This window comes from Piliocolobus tephrosceles, chromosome 8 (genome assembly GCF_002776525.5).
Source record: "Piliocolobus tephrosceles isolate RC106 chromosome 8, ASM277652v3, whole genome shotgun sequence".
Taxonomy (NCBI): Eukaryota; Metazoa; Chordata; class Mammalia; order Primates; family Cercopithecidae; genus Piliocolobus; species Piliocolobus tephrosceles.
Window position 1 is genome coordinate 131345225 of NC_045441.1, and position 22588 is coordinate 131367812.

At 40.3% G+C, this 22588-nt stretch overlaps 1 protein-coding gene across 2 annotated transcripts; it reads right to left on the reverse strand.

The window, feature by feature from the left end:
- Positions 1–1423: 1423 nt before the first annotated feature.
- On the reverse strand, positions 1424–5525 carry LOC111521537 (trypsin-like). 2 transcript variants are annotated; one of them, XM_023184947.1, is made up of 5 exons: positions 5486–5525; positions 3873–4035; positions 2835–3088; positions 2128–2264; positions 1424–1573 (listed from the first exon to the last, which is right to left on the reverse strand). In XM_023184947.1, the coding sequence occupies exons 1-5, from the start codon at positions 5523–5525 to the stop codon at positions 1424–1426; spliced, it is 744 nt and encodes a 247-aa protein (XP_023040715.1). The 2 variants fall into 2 exon arrangements, with proteins under 2 accessions (XP_023040715.1, XP_023040716.1); XM_023184948.1 differs by having other exon boundaries at positions 3873–4019; positions 5482–5525.
- Between the last annotated feature and the right edge of the window lie 17063 nt (positions 5526–22588).

Here is a 22588-nt window from a genome sequence, read left to right on the forward strand (position 1 = left end):
ACAAGAAAGATCTTGGAAGAAAGGAATATACAGGTAGGTGAAACCTTGGAAAACACAGGAAACCTGTGAATTTTAAGTATTTCTGCATCTAGAGGTTTCTGTTACCTAGCCTTGCAGAGTTTCAGATAGATTGAAGAAAAAGGAAAAAAAGACCATTTTGTTATATCAGCAGCAATCCACTGGGAATACCCACGTGGGCTTTATCTTAGCTTCACTGTGAATTATTTAAATGATTTCGGGCAATTAATTTTAATTTTCTGCATTTCAGTGTCATTATATCTGGTAAGGTATGAATGCATGATCTACTATAAAAGTTCATGTTTTCAATTAATTGATTTTTATTTTTAGAGATAGGGTCTTGTGTCTCCCAGGCTGAAGTGCAGTGGCACAGTCAAAGCTCACTGCAGCCTCAAACTCCTGGGCTCAAGCAATCTTCTCACTTTAGCTTTTCAAGTGGCTGGAACTATAGGCATGCACCACCATGCCCAGATCATTTTTTGATTTTTTGTAGAGGCAGTGCTGTCCAGGCTGGTCTCTGTGTTGCCCAGGCTGATCTCAAACTCCTGACCTCAAGTGATCCTCCCAGCCTGGCTTCTCAAAGAGTTTGTTTTACAGTCATGAGCCACCATACCTGGCCCCAGAAATGCACGTCAAAATGTATACTGTAGTCAAATCTTAAGCAAAATTTATCAGACATGTTTTCTAAGTTCTTGACTTTGTAAAAAAAAAAAAGGTGGTGGTAACAGTGACCTCTAAACTTGCTCATCCTTTTATTCTCAGTGTATCACATAGAGTTTGGCATATAGTTGGCAATCAGTAAACTTATATTGATTAGGTTGAATTAATGACTAAATAACTGTATTAGTCCATTCTCACACTGCTATAAAGACGCACCTGCAACTGCGTAATTTATAAAGAAAAGAGGTTTAGGCAGCTCATGGTTCTGCTGACTGTACAGGCTTCTGCTTCTTGGAAGGCCTCAGGAAACTTATAATCATGGTAGAAGGGAAAGCAAGCACATCTTCACGTGGATGGCAGGATTAGCAGGGTGCTACCCACTTGAACCAAGCAGGTTTTGGGAGAACTCTATCACAGGAACAGCAAGAGGAAAGCCTGCCCCCACGATTCAATCACCTTCCACCAGGCCCCACCTCCAACACTGGGAGTTACAATTCTACCTGAGATTTGAGTGGGGACACAGAGCCAAATCATATCAATAACCTTTCACATTTTCTCAATATAATAGTCTGACCCTATGTCCACCTTCTTAACAGCTAGTTTCAAGAGAAAGTTGATACCGACAGGGACCATTCTTGGAAAGATGTGGTACAAGACAGTATATTTTTATTTAGATACTGTTTTTTGGCATAGAAAGAAGGTGAAGTTGATGAATAGGATATGCAACATGAAGAGATAAAGGTGTTTAGTTGGCAGCAATGGTCTGCTGAATCCATTTCACGTAGTTGCAAACTTTAGTGTAGACTCCAGGTTTGTTCTTCTGAGCACAACCATTGCCCCAGGAGACAATGCCCTGGAGTTCGCTGTTGCAGACCACAGGGCCACCAGAGTCACTCTGGGCAAAAAGGAAGGGATATTAGAGCTCTTATTTATGACCAGATGGGAGAATGGACTGTAAGATGTTCTTCTATTGCACTGGGGCCATTGTCCCACACTGCTGATCCACCATGAAGCACTTTCTCTTCCTCTTGAAACCCTCCAACCCTCAATCTACTTACTCTATCAGTAGTTAGTCTTCCTTATACCTTATTTGAGCCCCTTCTTTTTTTGTGGTAGGCCAATTGGGCCAAGAGGAGGTGAGGACTATGGAGGTTTCATGCTGCTTAACTGGCTCTGCTCCTTCCACTAGAGTTCCTTTCCTCAGTTTACCTCCTCAGAAGGGCACTTGGAAGTACTATTTGCACACCATCTTCTGTGCATCTTTTAACTCTTAAACCTAGACATTAATACAATAAAAATAAAATATTTAATTTGTTCCAAGCCTATCCTTCACCTCTCACAATCAGTTATAGGGACAGTTTTACAATCCTCTGTGTTTCTGAAAAGGGGAATTATGGTGGAGAAAACTAAGAATGAGCTGGAATTGAGAAGCAGTACAAAGAAACTAACCTGGCAAGAGTCCTTTCCACCCTCCAGGAATCCCAGACATATCATGTTTGTAGTAATCTTGCCCGGGTAGGCTGTGCGGCAAGCAGTGTTAGAGAGAATGGGAGCCTTCAGACACTGCAGGAGGTCAGGGTAGTTGGCTGTGGAGTGGAAGAGTAAAAAATGCAAGATCACTCATGAGGTTTCCAAAAATTTCCTTCTCAATACTTCTCCCCTCTTCCCCAATACTCTCACTCTTTCTTTCAATTAGCCAATGACTTCTCATTTGAGAGAATAATATTTTTTTTTCTAGAAGCTTTCCCAAATAGTTCTAATCAATGAATTGTTCTTTCTCTGACACTAGCATCAGTGACCACGATCTCACATCTATGACTTTATTTCTCAAGCAGATATATGCTCCAGGCAAGACCAAATCCCTGAGTCTTTGTTCTGTTTACCTCCTCAGTTTATAGTTCTCTGCCCATCACTAATCACACTTCAGTTAAATACCCTGGTATCTTCATAGCACTTCATTATTGTGTCTTCTACATGGTTCCAGCAAAAGAATCTTCTTAATTTCAGTTATTAATAGTATATTTCTGAGATTCCATATATCCAAAAACTATGCTCTGGGAACTTAGCCTTAAGTGAGTTTGGACTAGCTGACTTTCCACATGTCATTCAGCTCTAAAACTGTCATACTTGGTACTTCTATTTCAGGTGACACTTACTGCCACTGCTCAGCGTGTTGCCCCAGCCAGAGATGAGGCACTGAGTACCAGCCGCTGCACAGGATCTTGGTAGAGAGACGGTGGCCACTTGAGAGTTGATGGTGGCGGCTGAGCTCAGCTTAATCAGCATGATGTCATTATCAATGGTGGCTGAGTTATACTTGGGGTGGCGAATAATCTTGGCTGCATTTATGAATTGTTCATTGCCTTCATAGACCTTAGTGTTGTATTCTCCCAGACGCACTTGGATTTGGCTGGATTAAAAGATGTAATAGGTTTCTAAGTATCTAGTTTGAGCTATTTCCACTTCTCCTGACCCCCCATTTATGAGCATAAACACAGACACCATCCTTTTCAAGCATTCAGTCACACAGTAATTGTGCACTTAAGGTAGCATTCTGCACCAACACATGGTACAGGTTAGAGTTTTCCTTAGGGGAGTGTCACTGCAAGTGCAGACTCACAGCCTGCCATCTTGTTAAAATAGTAAGGAATGGGAATGAGAACCCAAGGACTTGAATAAAACAGTTGGAGATAAAAAGGAAGTTGGTGGAGTTTGATCAGCATTTGCCATTTCTCTCTGGTTGGGATCATCAATTATCACAGGGAATGAAGCAAGAGTCGGAGAAATGGCAGAATGTTAAGGAGCAGAATGAATCATGCATATTTTTAATGTTGCACTGTAAATTCTCTGTATTTTATTGCCTCCATATACAGTTTATACTGGCTGAGCTATAGCAATTAGCACTATGTACTGATTCATGTCATAAGCTATTTCTAGGGATACTTCACCACTCACAATTTCCCTTCCGTATCTTGAATACCATCATTTGGGAAGACATCAGGGAATCCTGAAGGGTACCTCCCATGCAAAAGCCCCTTTATACACCAGATAATACCTGAGAAAATAAAAAGTCTCTGGAAGTCTGAATGCCTCACCCTCAAGCACAACTCTGCAGTTTACTCTGAATTGTGTTTTGTCAGGGATAGAGGATTAATTAATCTTAGTGCATAAGAAAGTGAGTATCAATGACTTACGACTTGTAGCAGTGAGCTGCGGACACCACCCATTTTTTATCGATGAGGGAGCCGCCACAGAAGTGATAGCCAGCATTCAGGGACACCTGATAGAGAACAGAATTCCTCTGACAGGTGTAGCCCCCAACGATCTTGTCATCATCATCACTAGTGGGGAAAGTGACTGACAGAGGAAAGTTGGGAACAGTTAAACAGATCCATCTTAAAGTTTCTACAATACCACGAAGTTTTCTCAGATTTACCAAAAGAGCAGAATGTTCTCTTGTCTCACATGATCAGTAAATGGTGGTTTTAAGGTAATTTGGTGGGGGGGGGGATTTATTATTCCATACCTTTAAATTGTACCCCACTTATAACATTATAAGTATCTATTTTTAATTTATGCTTTAACTCTGATAAATGCATTCTTTTTTAAATATATGTACTATTCAGCCACACACACACACACACAAAGATCAGAAACTCTCGACACAGTAAATGTCTTGAATATCACTTCCTGAAGACACAAAGAAACTTTTTTCACAGAACTCTGCTCCGCAGCCATGCAATTAGGTGTAATGCTTTTCAGTAGTCATGCTGATGTTGGTTTGTGGTGGTTGGTGGGATGTTGGTATGGGAGAGAGAGTTCCATACGATAACAGAAAGGAAGCTTTAAAAAGTCACCTGAGAATTTTCTGGTCTGGAAGGAAATTAGAGATTTATACTTTTGCTCTCCTAATTTCTCTTCTTGATTCCAGTCTAGAATTTTTATTAAAATCATTTTACAGAGCATTATAGGATGACCCTCTTCAGCCTTTCCTCTTATCCCAATTATCTTTCCAACACTTATGAATTTATTCAGCTTTTAAAGTCTAGCCCACTGATTTATTAAGAAATCTTGTAGCTCTAAAAGTTTGTGATTATATTTTTATGAGCCCCATTGTTCAGATATTTTTAATACTTTTAGGAAAGAAGTTAGCAGGTATGTAGACAGATGCATTGAATTTATACCTACCTAACTTGAGAAAATTTAGTATTAAGTTTGAGTCGTATAAAATTTAGTAGTATAAAAGGATAACTCATCATTTTTCTATTATATTCATTATGAAATGACATGTTACTTTACACTAGAGAGAGTTCCATGGCAGAAATATTGTAAAACACAGCCCATAGCTTTTATTCATGAGAAAGAAAATCGCTTTTCCCGTTGGCTTTATATCACTAGCCCTTTAGTGTGGAGAAGATGCAGGCTCTGACACCTGCAGCCTCTTTAAAAGCATACGATTATCTTCAATTATTAACTCCAAATTCTTGGAAAGGTCAGGATAAGCGCCTCCTTAATCTGGGCTATCTTTTCCTTTTCTCTCCTTCTTCATTAATTTTACCCAGAAGTTGAGAGCAAGTCCTGTGTCTTTATCTCTTCTACCCTGATCACTTTTGCTAACTGTGATCTTCCTCCAACAAGTGAAATTTAATTATCCACAAACGTATGTATTTTACACAATTGTTTCCATATTTTAAGCTTCTTGAATACAGAGACCAGGTTCAGCATTCATTGTTGTCTTCCAGAGTATAAAGTACAAACTTAAGTTTATGGTAGACACCCACTGATTCACTCATTAAAAGAGACTTACCAGCAGCTCCCAGGAGAGCAAGGAAGATGAAGGTCTTCATGGTTGCTCACTTCACCTGGACTGGGAAATAGGATGACAGCTTTTCTTCCACAGCTATTTATCCCTCCGGACTTGTCTTGACATTCATGGCCACATGTGCCAGAAAAGTGATTTCACTGTAAACTCACAAATCTAAATCTAAAATCTGTGACATATGGAAGATAACTTAACATCAATTTTAAACATTAACATTTGCCTACTTTTCTAGGGGTTCATGGGACTGAAAGTAATAAAACCACCTGGTGAAAACTGTGCCCCATAATAGGTAAGTAAGGTCACAGGACAGAGTTGCAGGTGTCCGGATTCCCAGATAAAAACTCTTAAGTAGTTGGGTGTCTCAACTGTAAATGTTTATTCTAAGAACTACTGCATTCTTGAAGTTTCATAATGTGGACTCTTTTACAATTATATATTTGTCTTATGACCGCTCTGGTCTTATATATCCATGTTAGCTTTTCTCTTTTTTAAATTTCAACTCTTATTACAAATTAAATGGTACACATGCAGGTTTTTTACGTAAGTAAATTACGTGACACTGAGGCTTGGAGTCCCAACAACCTCATCACCCGGTCAGTAAGCATAGTACCCAACAGGTGGTACTTCACCTTTTCATTATTAAAGGAACAGCTTGTTTCCCTGAGAAAAAGAAGATTGCTCTTAATTGAACTTAGAGAAAAAAAGGAAAGTTTAAAAATGCTAATAACTGATAATTATCTTGAGCTTATAATTATCTTGAGCTTACTGTACTTATTCTAAGTACTTATTGAGTAAGTACATAAGTACAGTTTGCTGTGCATGTCAGGGATATTTTAAGTATTTGCCTATATTAATTTAGCAATCTTCACAACAACCATATAAGATACCTATTATAATTCCCACTTTACAGATGTGAAAACTAAGGCACACGAAACTGTAGAAGATCTGACATAGCAAATACATGGTAACATCAGCATTCCAACCCAGAAAAATCTTCCTTCAGACTCTGTGATCCTGACCACTGTGAAACACTTATCTCAGTAAGTTCACCAAAATCTGGATGCCAAGATAATGCAAAATTATTGGACAATGATAACACAACTGAAATTTATAAAGTATTTACTGTGTGTCCAGCACTGTGGAAGTGGATTATATGCATCAACTCATTCAATCTTCACAAGCAGCACTGTAAATGTTAAACTACAAATTTCACCATTTAAGAGATGTGTAAAAAGAGGCTAAAAGAAGTCAAGTGAGTATATCAAAGTTTCATAGCTGTTAAGTGGCCAATCTATGGTTAAAACTTAAACAGCCTCACTTCAGGGTTCATGCTCTCACAAGTGATGCCATGAATATGATAAGAGAGAACAGGGCCAGGCGTGGTGGCTCATGCCTATAATCCCAGCACTTTGGGAGGCCGAGGTGGGCAGATCACGAGGTCAGGAGATCGAGACCATCCTGGCCAACATGGTGAAACCCCGTCTCTACTAAAACACACAAAAAATTAGCCAGGCATGGTGGTAGACACCTGTAGTCCCAGCTACTCAGGAGGCTGAGGCAGGGGAATCGCTTGAACCTGGGAGTGGAGGTTGCAGTGAGCCGAGATCACGCCACTGCACTCCAGCCTGGCAACAGAGTGAGACTCTGTCTCAAAAAATAAAAATGAAATAAAATAAGGGAGAAGAGTTTGAACTCTACCAAACTAATGGCTAACTTCAAGGACTATTTGGAATTCTGGAAAATCCAAGAAATAGGTTGCTAGAGTAGGAGTTTTACGAATTAATACAACATGACAGAAACATACAGTTGAGTGAATCTCAGTGAGAAGTAACTCCTGGCCAGAGGTAGCTAGATTTGACATCTATGCAATACATTTGAAACGTCCTATCGGAATCTATTTCTGCTTAAGCAAACTATCACTCCTGAAGTAGTTTCTGCTTCTTTTACATTTGAACTGCTACTGCTATCAAGATGACGTACTCATCAGCAGAGTTTCTCAACCTTGGCACTACAGACATGCTGGGCCAGATATTTCTTGGTTGTGGGTAACTGTCCTGTGCATTGCAGGATGTTTATCTGCGTATGGCTGGTGTCTGAAAGAAAACAGCAATACCTTTGTCTCCCAGTTGTAATGACCAAGAATGTCACCAGATATTGCCAAATGTAACCTGGGAGGCAAAATCATCCCCAGTTGAGAACCAGAGCTCTAAGGGAGAAAGCAGGGAAATAGGGCTTTGCTTCTAAGGCGATAGGCTTTAAAAAGTGCCTTGAGCTGTGGGACAATACAGGCACTCAATAACTACCGAATAAATGGCACCCAAAGTGGGGAGCTGCCTTTAATTGATGCCTAAAAATTAGAAAATATTAAGGAGTAAGGGAAGGAGCGGTGCCCAGATGAGAAAGGAGGAGTCTTTTTAGCCTGTTCAATATTTTCCATTGCTGATACTTTAACCTGTGAGGTGATAGAACTTGTTTAATTCTACATCATTCTTGGAACTTCCCCAGAGATTCCTCAGAGATCTTGGCCCATATAAAAAATACAGCATTGTAGAACTTTTTAGAATAATTGGCTCATGTACTCTTTTGGCCTAGAAAGCTGCCTGTAGTGTGCCCTGGGCTTGATCATTTGGACTCCTTCCAGGAGCAAAAGAGTGAGAGTTGCCAGATTAGGAGTAGGTGGTGTGGGTTATCATCTAGGAACAGTTGCAATTTCCCACACAAAAAATCCTGAGACAAGAAAAGTAGCCCTGTCTGGCTGCTGGGATGGTTCTCCAGCCATCTCAAGCAGTGGAGGGCATGTGAGGAAAATGCTAAGTGATGATTTCTAGACTTCAGTTTCCAGACTTCAGTTATTTCCATATCATTCTTTTACTTTTTTTTTTTTGCATGTAAACCACTTACATCTTGATTTTTAAATAGACTTATTTTTTAGACTCTTTTTAGCAATGACATCGACGTTTCTTTTTTATCTAATGCATACTAAAATGAACACATGCTTTTCAAATAAAAATGCTCATCTGAGTACTATCTAAAATTATGTTGAGGACTGCTAGTGATGAGTCTACCAGCCTTCGGGAAACCTGGTGTTAGGTAGATGACTGGGGAAATGAGGGTGGGCAAAACCAAGGAAAATGGTGGTGCTGCAGTGCTGCCTGTGAGTGGAAGGGGTGTGGAGCAGAGTGGATCGGGATGTTAAGTGAAAGTGATTAGGAGAATGCTCCCTGTAGAAGAGGCCAGGTGAATACAGGATTAGTATGAGGCGCCTTTGTACATATGCATGTGTATTTGTCATTCGTGTGAATACATCTGAGTACATCTGAGTCAAATATTCTTACATTATTGTGTGGGAGCTTGGACCTGTAAGATATCCTGTGTTTCTGAGATACTGTGAGTCATTTTGTAAAGTGTGACACTGGAGAAGTGGGTTGAAAGTTCTCAGACTCGATGAAGTATTTTTGTCTGCATTTTATGTGTGCAAAAGTTCTCTTCCCGATGACATCAATAAATTCTTATTTGTAATTAATACTGGACATGCTACAATGTGTGGGGGCCTCCTTCCTCAGCCTCTTCTCACAAGATCTATCAGCTGTGGGGAATGCCCATATTTTTTCTTTTGCTCAGCAGAGTTGGTCAGTATCTATACTTCTTTTTCAAACTTCAAACACAGGGTGACCCGTGGGCAGATGCCAATATTTAACTAGCCTGTATTTGTCACCTCTTTTTCCCATGCACACGACTTAGTGGCTTTGGAAGACTATTTGAACTTGTGCCTAACTTAGGGGCTGATTAGGTTCCAACAAATATATTGACATTTGTATTGGCAAGAAGAAAGGGCTCCAGACTCTGAAGGCAATTTCATACTCTTTTTCTCCATAGACTTTTTTTTTTCTTATCTTCTCCAGCCACTTTTGTAGCTAATACATCACTAGATCATACTGGCTTTTAGCCACTCTAGTGTGTGGAGACAATTTTAAGTAAACATTTTTTTCCTGAAAAAAAAATGAGTACTAACACACATACACACACACACCCCCTATAAATAGTCAGGGGAAAAAAAGTGCAAAAGAGAATAAGGTATAAAGTATACACTTGTGAACCTGGAAGTCTACATTAAGCTGAATTGCTCATCTTTGTAACATATAGAAAATCATTATTAGTGAATAGAATGATCTTTCTGGAGAAATTGAACCCTAGAACCAGATCTAAGTTTTCTTGAGAACCTGCTCAAGGGTGGAATTAGTTTGGAGGCATTTTTCCTCTGGCTACATGTGATTCTCTCCATAAAATTGTTTGCATGGGCCGGGCGCGGTGGCTCAAGCCTGTAATCCCAGCACTTTGGGAGGCCGAGACGGGCGGATCACGAGGTCAGGAGATCGAGACCATCCTGGCTAACGCGGTGAAACCCCGTCTCTACTAAAAAAATACAAAAAAACTAGCTGGGAGAGGTGGCGGGCGCCTGTAGTCCCAGCTACTCGGGAGGCTGAGGCAGGAGAATGGCGTAAACCCTGGAGGCAGAGCTTGTAGTGAGCTGAGATGGCCACTGCATTCCAGCCTGGGCGACAGAGCGAGACTCCGTCTCAAAAAAAAAATTGTTTGCATGGCTTAGCAAACCTTTCCAATAGAAGCCCTAACAGTAAATGTTTCACATACTTGGCTGGCAATGTAGTCTGTCATAATACTCTGCTGGCCTGCAATTAAAGCATGTAAATAAATGAGTTTGGCTGTGTTTCAGTAAAAGCTTATTTACTAAAGTCAGCTGTAGGCCAGATTTTTTTCCTTAGGCCATAGTTGGTCAACCCTGCTCTAGAAGATAGGGAAGAAACCATTTTCATACCCTGTCTCTAGATTGAAAATTAAATAGTGGTTCAGTTTCAATGATCAAGAATGGCTTAAAATAAAATTAGTAATCTTATTGAGAATATCTCACTTTTTACTTTACTCCAAATGCTTTCGGGAGAAAGGAAGAAGTGGAGGAATGGATATTTAGGGCTGGGGTATTAGAGTGACAGAGAATAATGCAGGAAAAAAAGGAAATCTTGACAGAGGCAGAAAATGTACATCAAAGTATCAGAAACAATAAAATGTGGAGAAAGAACATTTAAATGTGGTGACCAGCATTCTAGACTTTATTCTGTTTCTAGCTTTTTATTGGTCTGTGAACTTTAAAATACTCAGTATAAAATGAATACCCACAGAAACTAATGGAAAAATAGGACAAACTAACACAATTTTTCATCCACATATTAGAGTTTTGTTAAGGTACAAACTTCCGTCTCTGTCAGAATTTACTTTACATTGCTCTGTATTCCTGTTCATGCCCATATTCTACCTCCATCACGTAAAATTCGATGGTAAAGCATACCTCACAAAAGAAATTTTTTTTATCACAGAAACAGACAAGTGTATATATGTGAACCCCACAGCTGTCAGAACATGCACGAATGCTATCATGAAATAATTGCAAATTTGCCACTTCTGAATATAAGGGGTCAGTGAGGAATTTATGGAGAGAAAGCATTCTATTAGATCAGAAGGAAATGGGATTAGGAAGAAAAACAGAGATGAAGATGGAGATTAAATTGAAGCTAACAACCAAATAGAGCATCATAAGTGGTAAATGACATGAAACATGGAAAGAATGTATAATATGCACCTCATATTAATTTTTAATGTATAATACATACTTCATATTAATTTTTAGATAAAGACAATTTCAGTCAAATGTAGTTATATCCCCACAACAATGTTGAGCATATAATAGGAACTTGATAATTTAAAAAATTTTTTTCATGAATGCATAACATTTGCACACATTTATGGGATGCACATGATATTTTGTTACATGCACAGAATGTGTAATGGTCAATTCAGGGTGTTTGGGGTATCCATCATCTAGAGTATTAATCATTTCTATGTGTTGGGAACATTTCCAATCCTCTCTTCTAGCTATTTTGAAATATATAATACATTGTTGTTAACTATAGTCACTCTACTCCGCTATTGAACATTTATTAATTCTAACTGTATTTTTTATTTCCTCCTAGCTCCATTATCCCAGCCCCCTTTAATAGACTCACCTTAATATTATGGGATGCATTTCCTAAATCCAAATAAATTGGTTTCCAAAGAGAAGTGTTACTTAGCTCAGCCATGCTTTCCTGTTACAATTTTGGAAATTGTAGTTTGGAGAGTAGAAAACAGAAACTTACAGGCATCTTGAATTACAGCCTAGGAAGAATGACTCAGTTCCACTGAGACACAAGGTGGGGGGCAAACAATTCACAAATACAGTGACCCTTAGAGCTTCAGAATCATTGTCACTCTCCCCACCCCACTCCCTTTGAGTGACAGTCATCAGATTAGGAATATTTAGTGAATTTAGCAGAGAACACTGGTTCACTAAGAGTAAGTCATGTCAAACTAAACCCATTTTCCTTTGGGTGAGCTTATTAGGTTGCAGAATGAGGAGAAGATCTGGAACCTAGCATCCTTGTTTTCTGCAAAGTACTTGTTGATTTTTTTCATGATATTTTTGCAGTTAAGGTTCTTGATGTGACACTACAAGGTAGATGCTGTTGATTAACAGATGTTCTCTCAAGTCTTATCTCACAGCCGTATGAACTCCAGTAAGAAAATCCCTACTGTCTCTGATTTGAGAACATAGAAGCCAAACAGCTGATTTACTAATGACTCAAAGCTGAGAAGAATCAATGCCACCAAAGATTGATTTAAGACACAAAGAAATCACACTCCATGTAAAAATCTGCCTAGCTCATACTAATAGCTCTCTAATCATTCTAGTTTTTTAAGTACTAGTATCAGACTTGGTTTTCACTCACAATTAGATATAATGCCATTCCTAGACAAGTGGAATCCAAGAAGACAGAGAGGCCAGTGACACAGCAACAGGCTACCTTTGCTGATTGCCCACCTGAGATCTTGTCTCTTCTCTGTTCAGGCATCTCGGCTTTGCCCTGTTCCCTGTGACCAAGTCAACATTTGGCACCATTTCCAGTAAATGGGTGCTCGCCTGTCCCCAGTTTTCTGTGCTAATATCCATGCTGGTATCCTGACTCCTTCGAGACAGCATTCATTCTTGCTCTTACCAGTTCCCATGACCAAACTGACAACTCCAAGCCTTCTTCCAGTTCCTTTGAAGCTGGCAGCTACCTTCTTGAGCTTTCCCCTGTTCTCATTCAAAATCCTCCATCACTGCGCTGCCAACCCTACTGCCCATTTTGGCGTCTGTGGAGAGCATCTGCTCCAACTACCATGACTTGAACAGATATAGCCAAAGGGAACTATGTCTTGAGGACTTGGTTAGAGGAGTGCAGATCCCATCACTCAGTGGTGGCTAGAGACCAGGGCCTAGAAAAGATATGCTAAGGAATGTGTTAGTTACTATCGAACATCTGAAGCACTCTTGTGTTAGAAACACCGAATCATGCCACGAGATTCTAGATGACAGGACACACACAAAGAAGTGGAAGTCACAAAAGAATATGTCATCATTTAATGCAACAAAGAACTTTGTAAGAATGGATGGCAACTCATCTGGGTAGCAGCAAGAAGCTCATCTTTATGTGATACAGGAGGATAGATTTATAAGGTTCTTTTCTTACTGTTGGAAGGGCAGGCTTTGATGTTCCTTGGCAAACTTTGTTTTATCTTGGTATTTATCACTTAAGCATTTACTTTTTCACATAAATAAGTAGACTTTGATGTTTGAGGTGCTCTGAAGCAAGCTATCTCTGTAGTTGCCAGTTGTATAGGTTTAAAGAAAATCATGGTAGCAGCCTGTGCTGGTCTGACTAAGCATGGCTAATGCCCTCATAGTAGCAAGCTGAGCTCAGCCAAAGGTTGCAGAGGAAGGAAAGACCCTTTCTGGGCCAATGTTCTGTAATCCTGGAGCCCATAAACATCATAAGAAAGTTGTGGTTAGAAATGTGGAAGAATTTTGATTATTGGTAGAACCCAGTAGTATAACATTTTTAAAAACTCCTTGCAATTATTCTAATGTAGGTGATTTGTCTACCTCATTTTGGTGAAACACTACTCTAAATCTTTCCCTTGAAACCTGGAATAATTTTAAAGGATGGCAACATCAGTTTTAGTGAAAGTATTTTATTGACATCTCTATGTGAGAAATATGAGCCCCTCCAGAGGTAAGACAGTTACCGTGGATTCCAGGTTCTGGACCTGGACCCAGGGAGGATAGAAATCCCTCAGTTTGCTTTCCATGATGTCTGGACCCATTTGATGTAGTTTCAAACTGTGGAATAAATGCCAGGTTTGCCTTTGTGGGCACAACCTGCACCCATGGAAATGATACCCTGAGGAATTCCATTGCAGACCACAGGACAACTAGAGTCATCCCAAAAGGAGAGGAAGTGCATATCAGAAGTGTGCCTACCTCCTGAGCAGATGCAGGGCCCAGGGTAGGGATAAATTAAACCCAGCTGACAGGCATTCTTCCTGTGCTCAAGAAAGCCAGGAACACCATGCTGTCACTGATCGGGCCCAGGAAGGCTTCATAGCCTGTGCTGTTGGAGTGCACAGGCACTTTTAAACATTGCAAGGAATTAGGGAGCTAGGATCCAGCCTTTTCTTTACTCTTTGAACTGTATTCTGTGGAAGAACTCATTCTTGAATAAAATACATGGTGATAACCGTTATCCTCAGACAGTAAGTGACACCCATCCCCCCGTAGATAGGAACTTCTCCAAACCCTCCTAGTGCCCCTCTCTCCAAACTCCCCAGAGGGTCAGGTCCCCCAAAGGGCAGCAACAAACTGATAATAATAATTATAATAACAATGAACATTTCTTGAGCACTTACTGTTCTAAGCTCATTTTGTTTATTTATTTTTAAAAAGTTTATTTTTATTTTGAGTTCTGGGGTGCATGTGCAGGATGTGCAGGTTTGTTACATAGGTCAACCATTCACCTAGGCATTAAACCCAGCATGCATTAGCTATTTTTCCTAGTGTTCTACCTCCCCACCCCATCCTCCCAACAGGCCCCAGTGTGTGTTGTTTCCCTCCCTGTGTCCACGTGTTCTCATCGTTCAGCTCCCACTTACAAGTGAGAACAGGCGGTATCTGGTTTTCTGTTCCTGTGTTAGTTTGCTGAGGATAATGATCTAAACTTATTTTACATATTATCTAATCCTTAAACTCAACTAGTGAGCTAGGAATTATTATTATTTTTATTCCCATTTTTCAGAGGAGGAAACCAAAGTTTCCATACCTCAGCCTCAACCATCCCACAGCCTAACTGAACTCCAACTCTCCTGTAACTGAATCACACTGAGGCTCACCCACTGGCAGAAAGCTGTGTGCTGTCTCAGTCTCAGATCAGGCACTGAGTACTGCTTTTGGGTCGGGAGCTGGTGTTTATGCTTTTGTTGAGGACAGCAGGTTTGGTCAGCTTGATTAGTATGAGGTAATGTCCCATGGTTGCCCTCTTGTATTTGGAGTGTATGATGATCTTAACTGCATTAATGAGCTGTTCGGTCCCTCCAGGAGCTGCAAGATTAGGTTCTCCTAATCTCACCTGGAATTTTCCAGAAAGAAAGAAAGAGGCTGCAGAGCTTTTACTAAGCAGCTGGGTCTTACTTTCATACCCATAGCCCATTCTGCGTCAACCCATCAGAACCTTGCAAGCAAATGAATTGGCCCAGAGACAAAGCTGGGCCCACTAGTGAACCTTAAAAAAAGCTTTGTCAGCTGGGGGACTCTGTTCCATGCAAAAATAGATGCAGTGAGCTGAGGACTCTCATTTTTGAAACTCTCTCTCAGCAGCTAGAAGTTGCACTACCAGCTGCCAGAAATGTGTCAAGAGAGAAGAGAACAATGTGTGTACTGTCAGCAGAAAGTCAGGTGTCCATGGAGAGGGAGACCTTGAAGTTAATTTGAAAGGCTGGAGACTGGTGAAGACAATAGTATTGGGATTCAGGTCACAAGAGCAGAGAACCATGGAAAAGAAAAGGGAGATATTTTTTCTTAGAGAGAAGAGGATGCTCAAGAAGAGCGCCGTAAGACAGATTTCCTTTTTCTCTCCTGCACCTCTCTGCCAAGGCCTTGTTTCCTAACAGGATGAATCAGCAGACCTCAGACCAAGGAAGGCAACCCACAGGAGGAATGGACATCCTCTAGGGACACTCCAGGGTCCACACCATGGTCAATGGCAGTGAGCTGCTCACAGCCCCCACTGGCTGCTGATGAGAGCCCCAGATAGGTGAGATCCAATGTACAGGGACACCTGGCAGGGAAGGGCATTCTTGTTACAGGTATAGCCCCCAACCATCTGGTCATTGTCATTGTCACAATCCATGGGTAAAGCCTCTAGAGATGAGAAGGAGAAGGAAGGGAACGAAACAAAGTTTACGTTTTGTCCCAAAGTTTCTGAATAAGAGGTAGATTAAAAAACATCCACTATAGCCTTCTGGGGGGGAACACTGCCAATGTTCTGCTAGCCTAGATCTTTCATTACCTCTTCTTTTCCCAAATGAAAAAGGCTTTTATATCTACTGTTGTAACATGTAATATTCATGTAGGAAATCTAAGCAGAACTATAGTACGGTATAAATTAAGCAACGTTGAGATAAAAAGTATCCCAAATTCTACTTATTGAAAATAACGGGCTGGGTGCAGTGGCACATGCCTGTAATCCCAACACTTTGGGAAGCTGAGATGGGTGGATCACTTGAGGGCAGGAGTTCAAGACTAGCCGGGCCAACATGGTGAAACCCCGTCTCTACTAAAAGTACAAAAGTTAACCAGGTATGGTGGCATGCACCTGTAGTCCCAGCTACTTGGGTGACTGAGGCAGGAGAATTACATGAACCCAGGAGGCAGAGGTTGCAGTTAGCAGAGATCACGCCACTGCCCTCCAGCCTGGGTGACAGAGCTAGACCCTGTCAAAAAAAAAAGAGAAAAAGATAGAAGGAAAGAAGGAAGGAAGGAAGGAAGGAAGGAAGGAAGGAAGGAAGGAAGGAAGGAAGGAAGGAAGGAAGAGAGGGAAAAAAAGAAAGAGAAAGAAAGAGAGAGAGAAAGAAAGAAAGAAAGAAAGAAAGAAAGAAAGAAAGAAAGAAAGAAAGAAAGAAAGAAAGAAAATAAGAAAGAAAATCACTGTAATTTTGCAGCAGTAATTCCTATAGGTATTTGTCTTTGTATATACCTGCACACATCCGCACATCCACACATGTATACAGGATACATTTTTCACAAATGAAGCTCTATTTTATGTGCTATTTTGCAGATCTTTTGAAACAATGAATTTATCAATTCTAAAATACTTTCAAAAGCTTAACAAATTTCACAGACATGTCTTCAGGGATCTCCCAGTAAGAAAACACAAACATGATTGGTTATGAAGGGTAGAGAAATCAGTACTAGAACTACTTACTGATTCAGTAAAATTATAAAAACTCCATATCTCTTTGGACTGGTATCCAAGTCAGGATCCATTCCCTGGTTTCTCTTCAGATCATATAAATCTCACCTTTTACCAAGCCTGAATCCTAGACTTTAGAGAGGAGAAAGCTGAGAAGGGCAAGGACCAACAGCGTTGGCCTGGTGCATTGCTATTAAATGTAAATGGACTCTAAGTCTTGATTTGCTAAGAACAGTCCGATTTATGCATGCTGTCCTGGGACAGTTACAAATTGCATCCCTTTTCTTTCTCAAAAATGTCCCTATTTGGTCAATAAATTGCATATTCACTCTAGTTATATAGCAAAATCTCAGGTGATCATCAGAACCAGAGGGTGAATGAGGAGTATGTTGCATGCAAGTATTTTGCATGGGGGGAAGTTTTCTATTTCTCCATGCTATTATAAGAGGAATGGAAATTCACAAATTTTCTGTTGAGTTTCTGACCTACACAAGAGATAATAGAGGCTGAAAGTTCATTCTCTATCACTCTCTCTTTCTACAATATTAAAGGAAGAAAAGCACTTATCAGCAATTCTAGGAACATGACAAAGATAATGTTCTTTATGGTGGCTCTCTGAATTCACTCAGTGATGAAGAACAATGAGGGAATAGTCCCGTTTACACCCCTTAAACGAACCAACTTTATCGATATTCCAAGACCTCTGGGAAATAGCAAGAGCATGATAGGAGACACCCGGACATTCATCAGAAGGATTCTTCATTTCTCAAGTATGGCAAATATTGTTGCTGAGGTTATTCATAATCATGCCTTCAGAGGGAAGTATGGGATTTACAGACCCCATCTGGTTAAGGACTGCTCATGGCCTTCCTGATTTAATAAGGTTTTACTATGGTAACACAAAAAGCACTGTTAAACAGAGCTGCATTACTTGAAGAATGAAATGCTTTCAATACAACTAATAGATAAATTCTTCTCTCACTGTACACATTACCTCTCTTTGCCTTTTTGTGATCTAATTTCTTATCATTCACAATCAGTCCTTGAAATACCTACTCTCTCCTGAGCTTTTCTCAGACCCAACTTCTACTAAACATATCTGCTCCTGTACCTTGGGTCAACTAGTCTAGCGCTGAATTCATCACAGCTTTCTCTTTCTATATTTTCTGTCAGTGCAATGAAGCTGTACACATATGGTTAGCCAAACTTGAAACACGGAAGCCACCCTTAACCTTTTTTTTTTTTTTTTTGACGGAGTTTCACTCTTATCACTCTGGCTGGAATGCAAATGGTGTGATCTCGGCCCACTGCAACCTCCTTCTCCTGGGTTCAAGTGATTCTCCTGCCTCAGCCTCCCAGGTAATTGGGATTACAGGCGCGTGCCACCACACCCGGTTATTTTTGTATTTTTAGTAGAGATGGGATTTTGTCATGTTGGCCAGGCTGGTCTCGAACTCCTGACCTCAGGTGATTCATCTGCCTTGGGCTTCCAAAGTGCTGGGATTACAGGCGTGAGCTACCATGCCCGGCCCACCCTTAACTTTTTTACCCACCTTGCTTACCACCTGTATTCAAAGTCTTGACAATTTTACCTGTCTTAAAGATCTTTGACTTTTCTTTGAAGATTCTTGATTTTTCCTTCAATTCAACCACCTATGACTTGATTCAGTATCACATTTTCTCTCCTGAATTATTGAAATCATGCTAAAACCACTTTCTTGTTTGTGGCTTTATTCTCCTTCAACTCACTCTCCACATCAGAGTAATCTTTCTAAAATGCACAAGGATCATTACATTTTCCTGCTTAAAATGCTTTGGCGGCTCCACATTGACACCAGGATAAGTTTAAGTTCCAGCACTAAAGTTTATGTTCTTGGACACTCTATGCTGTTTTAAACCTCTGTGCCTTCCACACACACCATACCTGGTTAACTCCCATCATTCTTCAACTCTAACCGTGGAGAACTCTGAACTCCACCTGCATTCTCCAGCTAAAATCAGTCCTTCCTGAACTTTCTAGACAGCCTTTACTTTCATTACATTTACTTCCAGTCACATATTACTTGTATAAATATCTGCTTAATGTCTATTTTTTACAGGTAGTTTAAAATTTCTGAGGGCATAAATAATGTCTGATTTGCTCACTATTATGCCTCAAAGTCAGTATGTACGTGGCACAGAGTAATTGCTCAGTGAATAATTGCTGAATGGATGAATGAGGTTACTTTCCCTGTTTGCTGGTGAACTTCTAGTCATCCATTAAATTTACCTAAAGTGTCATCTCTATCTATAATTAATCTCTGACATTAACCTATTTCCTCCCCTAACTCCACCCCCATAATGGCCCAATTTGTTAGATGCTAATCCGTTCTGTTCCTTATTGGTGCCATTGTAAAACCCTGTGCATGTTGCTATTATAACTTTTGAATTTTGTTGCAGGCTTTGATTTCCTTGTCTCTTCAACTAGATTATGAGCTTCTGAAGAAAATGCTTTATGTTAAAATTTCCAGTTTATAACACTGCCTCTGGCCTAGAGTAGATGCTTAAGTTCTTCTTTGCCCCGATGGGCACTTATGCCTTGTTCAAAACATCCCCACCAACAGTCATCCAGCCTCTATTCTGGACAGGAAACCACAGTACTTCCTGGAAAATTCTTCCTTCTGTCAAGCCGGAAAATCATCTTGTTAGCGCTTTGAATCTTTTGCTCTTGGTCCTATACCTTGGGGACATAGGATCAGGAGAGATATAGTAAGAAGGTAAGTAGTCAACAAAGCCAAAAGAAGATCGTAGGTTCTAAAAGAGTTAAAGATGAATTGGATAAGTGAAAACTCCAGCCCAGCAAATATACCTTTTTCTCTTTAGATAGCAGCTACAAATTGTGAAAGCCAATCTCAAAAGTGTCTCCCCATTTCTGGGACATAGCATGCCAGCTACTAGTAGTCAAAGCTAATGTTGGCTTCTTTGTAGACAATTCAGCAGAAACAGTTTCTTAGGAAAAAAAAAAAAAGTAGTTGGAGCAGGATTAGGTAGATTGCCCTAAGATCTGGCTTAAAGTCCTCTCCTTCAAAACACCTTCTCTAATTGCATCAATCCCCAACTGATAATTGGTTTTCTACATAGTCTTTGAATGCTGATGAGAATAACTTGTGCCCCATTATTTGATGATCAGTCAGATATCATACAGCGCTTTTAAAAAGTTGTTTCTTCTCAATATTGGCTCGGTCACACCATCTAGAATATTCACACACACTGAAAACAAAGATGAATAACCTATAGGTTTTTTTATTTGCATGTATTTATTTCCCCCTTTCACATGGTACCCATTGCAATCAGAGTCCTTCTACATATCTGTGGTCAATGGGTGTTCAGTAACCAGAACAGAGCATAGGATCAGTCCTTGAGGAAGTTAGACTTCAGGCAGGCCTTCGAATGCTGAGAACAAAACATCTGGTTGTGGTTCTCAAGCCTGTGGTTCTCAAGCCTTTGGTTCTAGCAAGATGAATGAGAGGTGATTAGAATGTCTGTGCACCTGAAAGTTTTGGAAGGTGACCCCCAGCCCCAGTTCCCACTTTGAAGGGAGAGAATGGAAAGAGGCATGTGGTGGGCTATCGGGAGCAGCTGCTGTTGCACCTTTAAGGTGTTCTGTAAACACTGGCAGGTGAGGAAGGAGGTTGCATTAGGAAGAAGAAAAAAGAAAGTGATTAAGATACAGCTTGTGACCTTAGGAAGATCCAATTCAGTAAGGGAGACAAGTACTGACATAAATATATGTTAGTATGGAAGGAAAAACCTAGGACTTTTAGAACCATGAAATTGGCATTCCTCCCTGGAGAACAAGGTGAAGAATAATAGAACTACACAGGGCTCAGAGAAGCCCAGACAAATCAACTACAAACAAGCTCATTAGCTGCAGCCATCACCCTGTACACTAAGAAGATCTTCCTAAAAGGTCCTGAGGTCTTCCCAGGTCATCACCCATGTCAGGTGTCTCAAGTTATGAATAAACACACAGTGACATGAAATACAGAGGACTAACGTGCATTTCTTTGTATCTGCGTAGAAGAGAGGCCTGTTGGACGGCGATAGAGACCATGCAGCACATGGAAAGTGTCTCCCCAAAAGAGGGGTGAGTCCAAATGGGGTGTGGAAAGCAGCCTCCTGCAGACTGTGGAAGCCCAAGCAGATTGCAAAGCACACTCTGTGGGGCAAGACATCCCTTGTGTGGTGTGTCAGAAATTGGACTGAGGTGAGGAGAGTTTCAACATGGATGGTCTCCCTGGCACAGGAAGTCAGAACTTGAATGGAGAGAGGAGGCCATTTACAAGGGAGAGACAGTGGCAGCTGCAGCATACACGTAGTCACACGGAAAGGGATTAATCAAATATATAAATCTATAAGGATAACACAACCACATTTCTCAGTATTGGATAAGGGAGTTGCAAATACGGAAAGAGAGAACACCAGAACATAAGAATAAACCTTGTAATACTGGATTGGAATTAGTGTGAACTCATCACTTCTCAATATGTCTAAAGAACAATTAAAGATACCTGTAAATATATGTGTACTGTGAATAAACATGTGTATGTACAGCTCTGTCCACTGTGATGCTTAAGGGTAGTTCACCCCAAAAGCACCCCAGAAGATCTAGTGTCCATATTCTGTTTTCTAAATACCACTGTCCACTAGAAAGAATCAGGAGTTTTTGGACAAAGAGTAGAAACCAAGACAGGCAGGAAAAGCCTGGAACCCCTTGTGCCATAAAGTAAGGAAATGTTCACAGAATGATGGGGACCCTGACAGGAAGGAGAATTTAGGAAGTAACAACTTTCTACTTCCATGTCTCCTTTGGACAATGCTTCATCAACATTGAAACATTATTATTCATAAATAAAGCCTTTGAAATAAAAATTATTTTTATCAGTTACATCCAGCCTTACATACTGAGACTACAACCTGATTTTTGTAGATTTACAGATATAAATATACCAATGCCAACCACAGCACATTAGAAACACAATTTTTAAGTGCTTAGGCCTACCTAAAAGGTAGGTTTTTACTGTTTTCCATTCTATCCATCTATTTGTTGACCAATTAAGCAAACATGTATTAAGCACCTGCACTCTGTAAAGTATTTTGATAGGGGCCATGAAGCATGTAAGGTTTTGGCACAACAGCCTAGTGAAGTCTACCCTGCTTGGTTTATATTGTTTCAGAGCTGGGTAGACAGTTAGAGAAAATTATTTCAGTCTCTCCCCACATCCGAATTTCAAGGATGAGGAAATGAGAAAGTTGGTAGATGAAATGATTTAGGCACCTAAAAAACAATTACTTTAATCTTCCTAAAGCATACCCTGTAAAGCTTTCCAAATTAGATTTTATCTGTAAACATGTCAAACATGTCTTATTTTTTATTTATTTATTTTTATTTTTTTGAGATGGAGTCTTGCTCTGTCACCCAGGCTGGAGTGCAGTGGTGCAATCGTGGCTTACTGCAACCTCCGCCTCCCAAGTTCAAGCGATTCTCCTGCCTCAGCCTCCCGAGTAGCTGGGACGTCAGGCGCACGCCACCACACCTGGCTAATTTTTTTGTAGTTTTAGTAGAGATGTGATTTCACCATATTGGCCAGGCTGGTCTGAAATTCCTGACCTTGTAATCCGCCCACCTCTGCCTCCCAAAGTGCTAGGATTA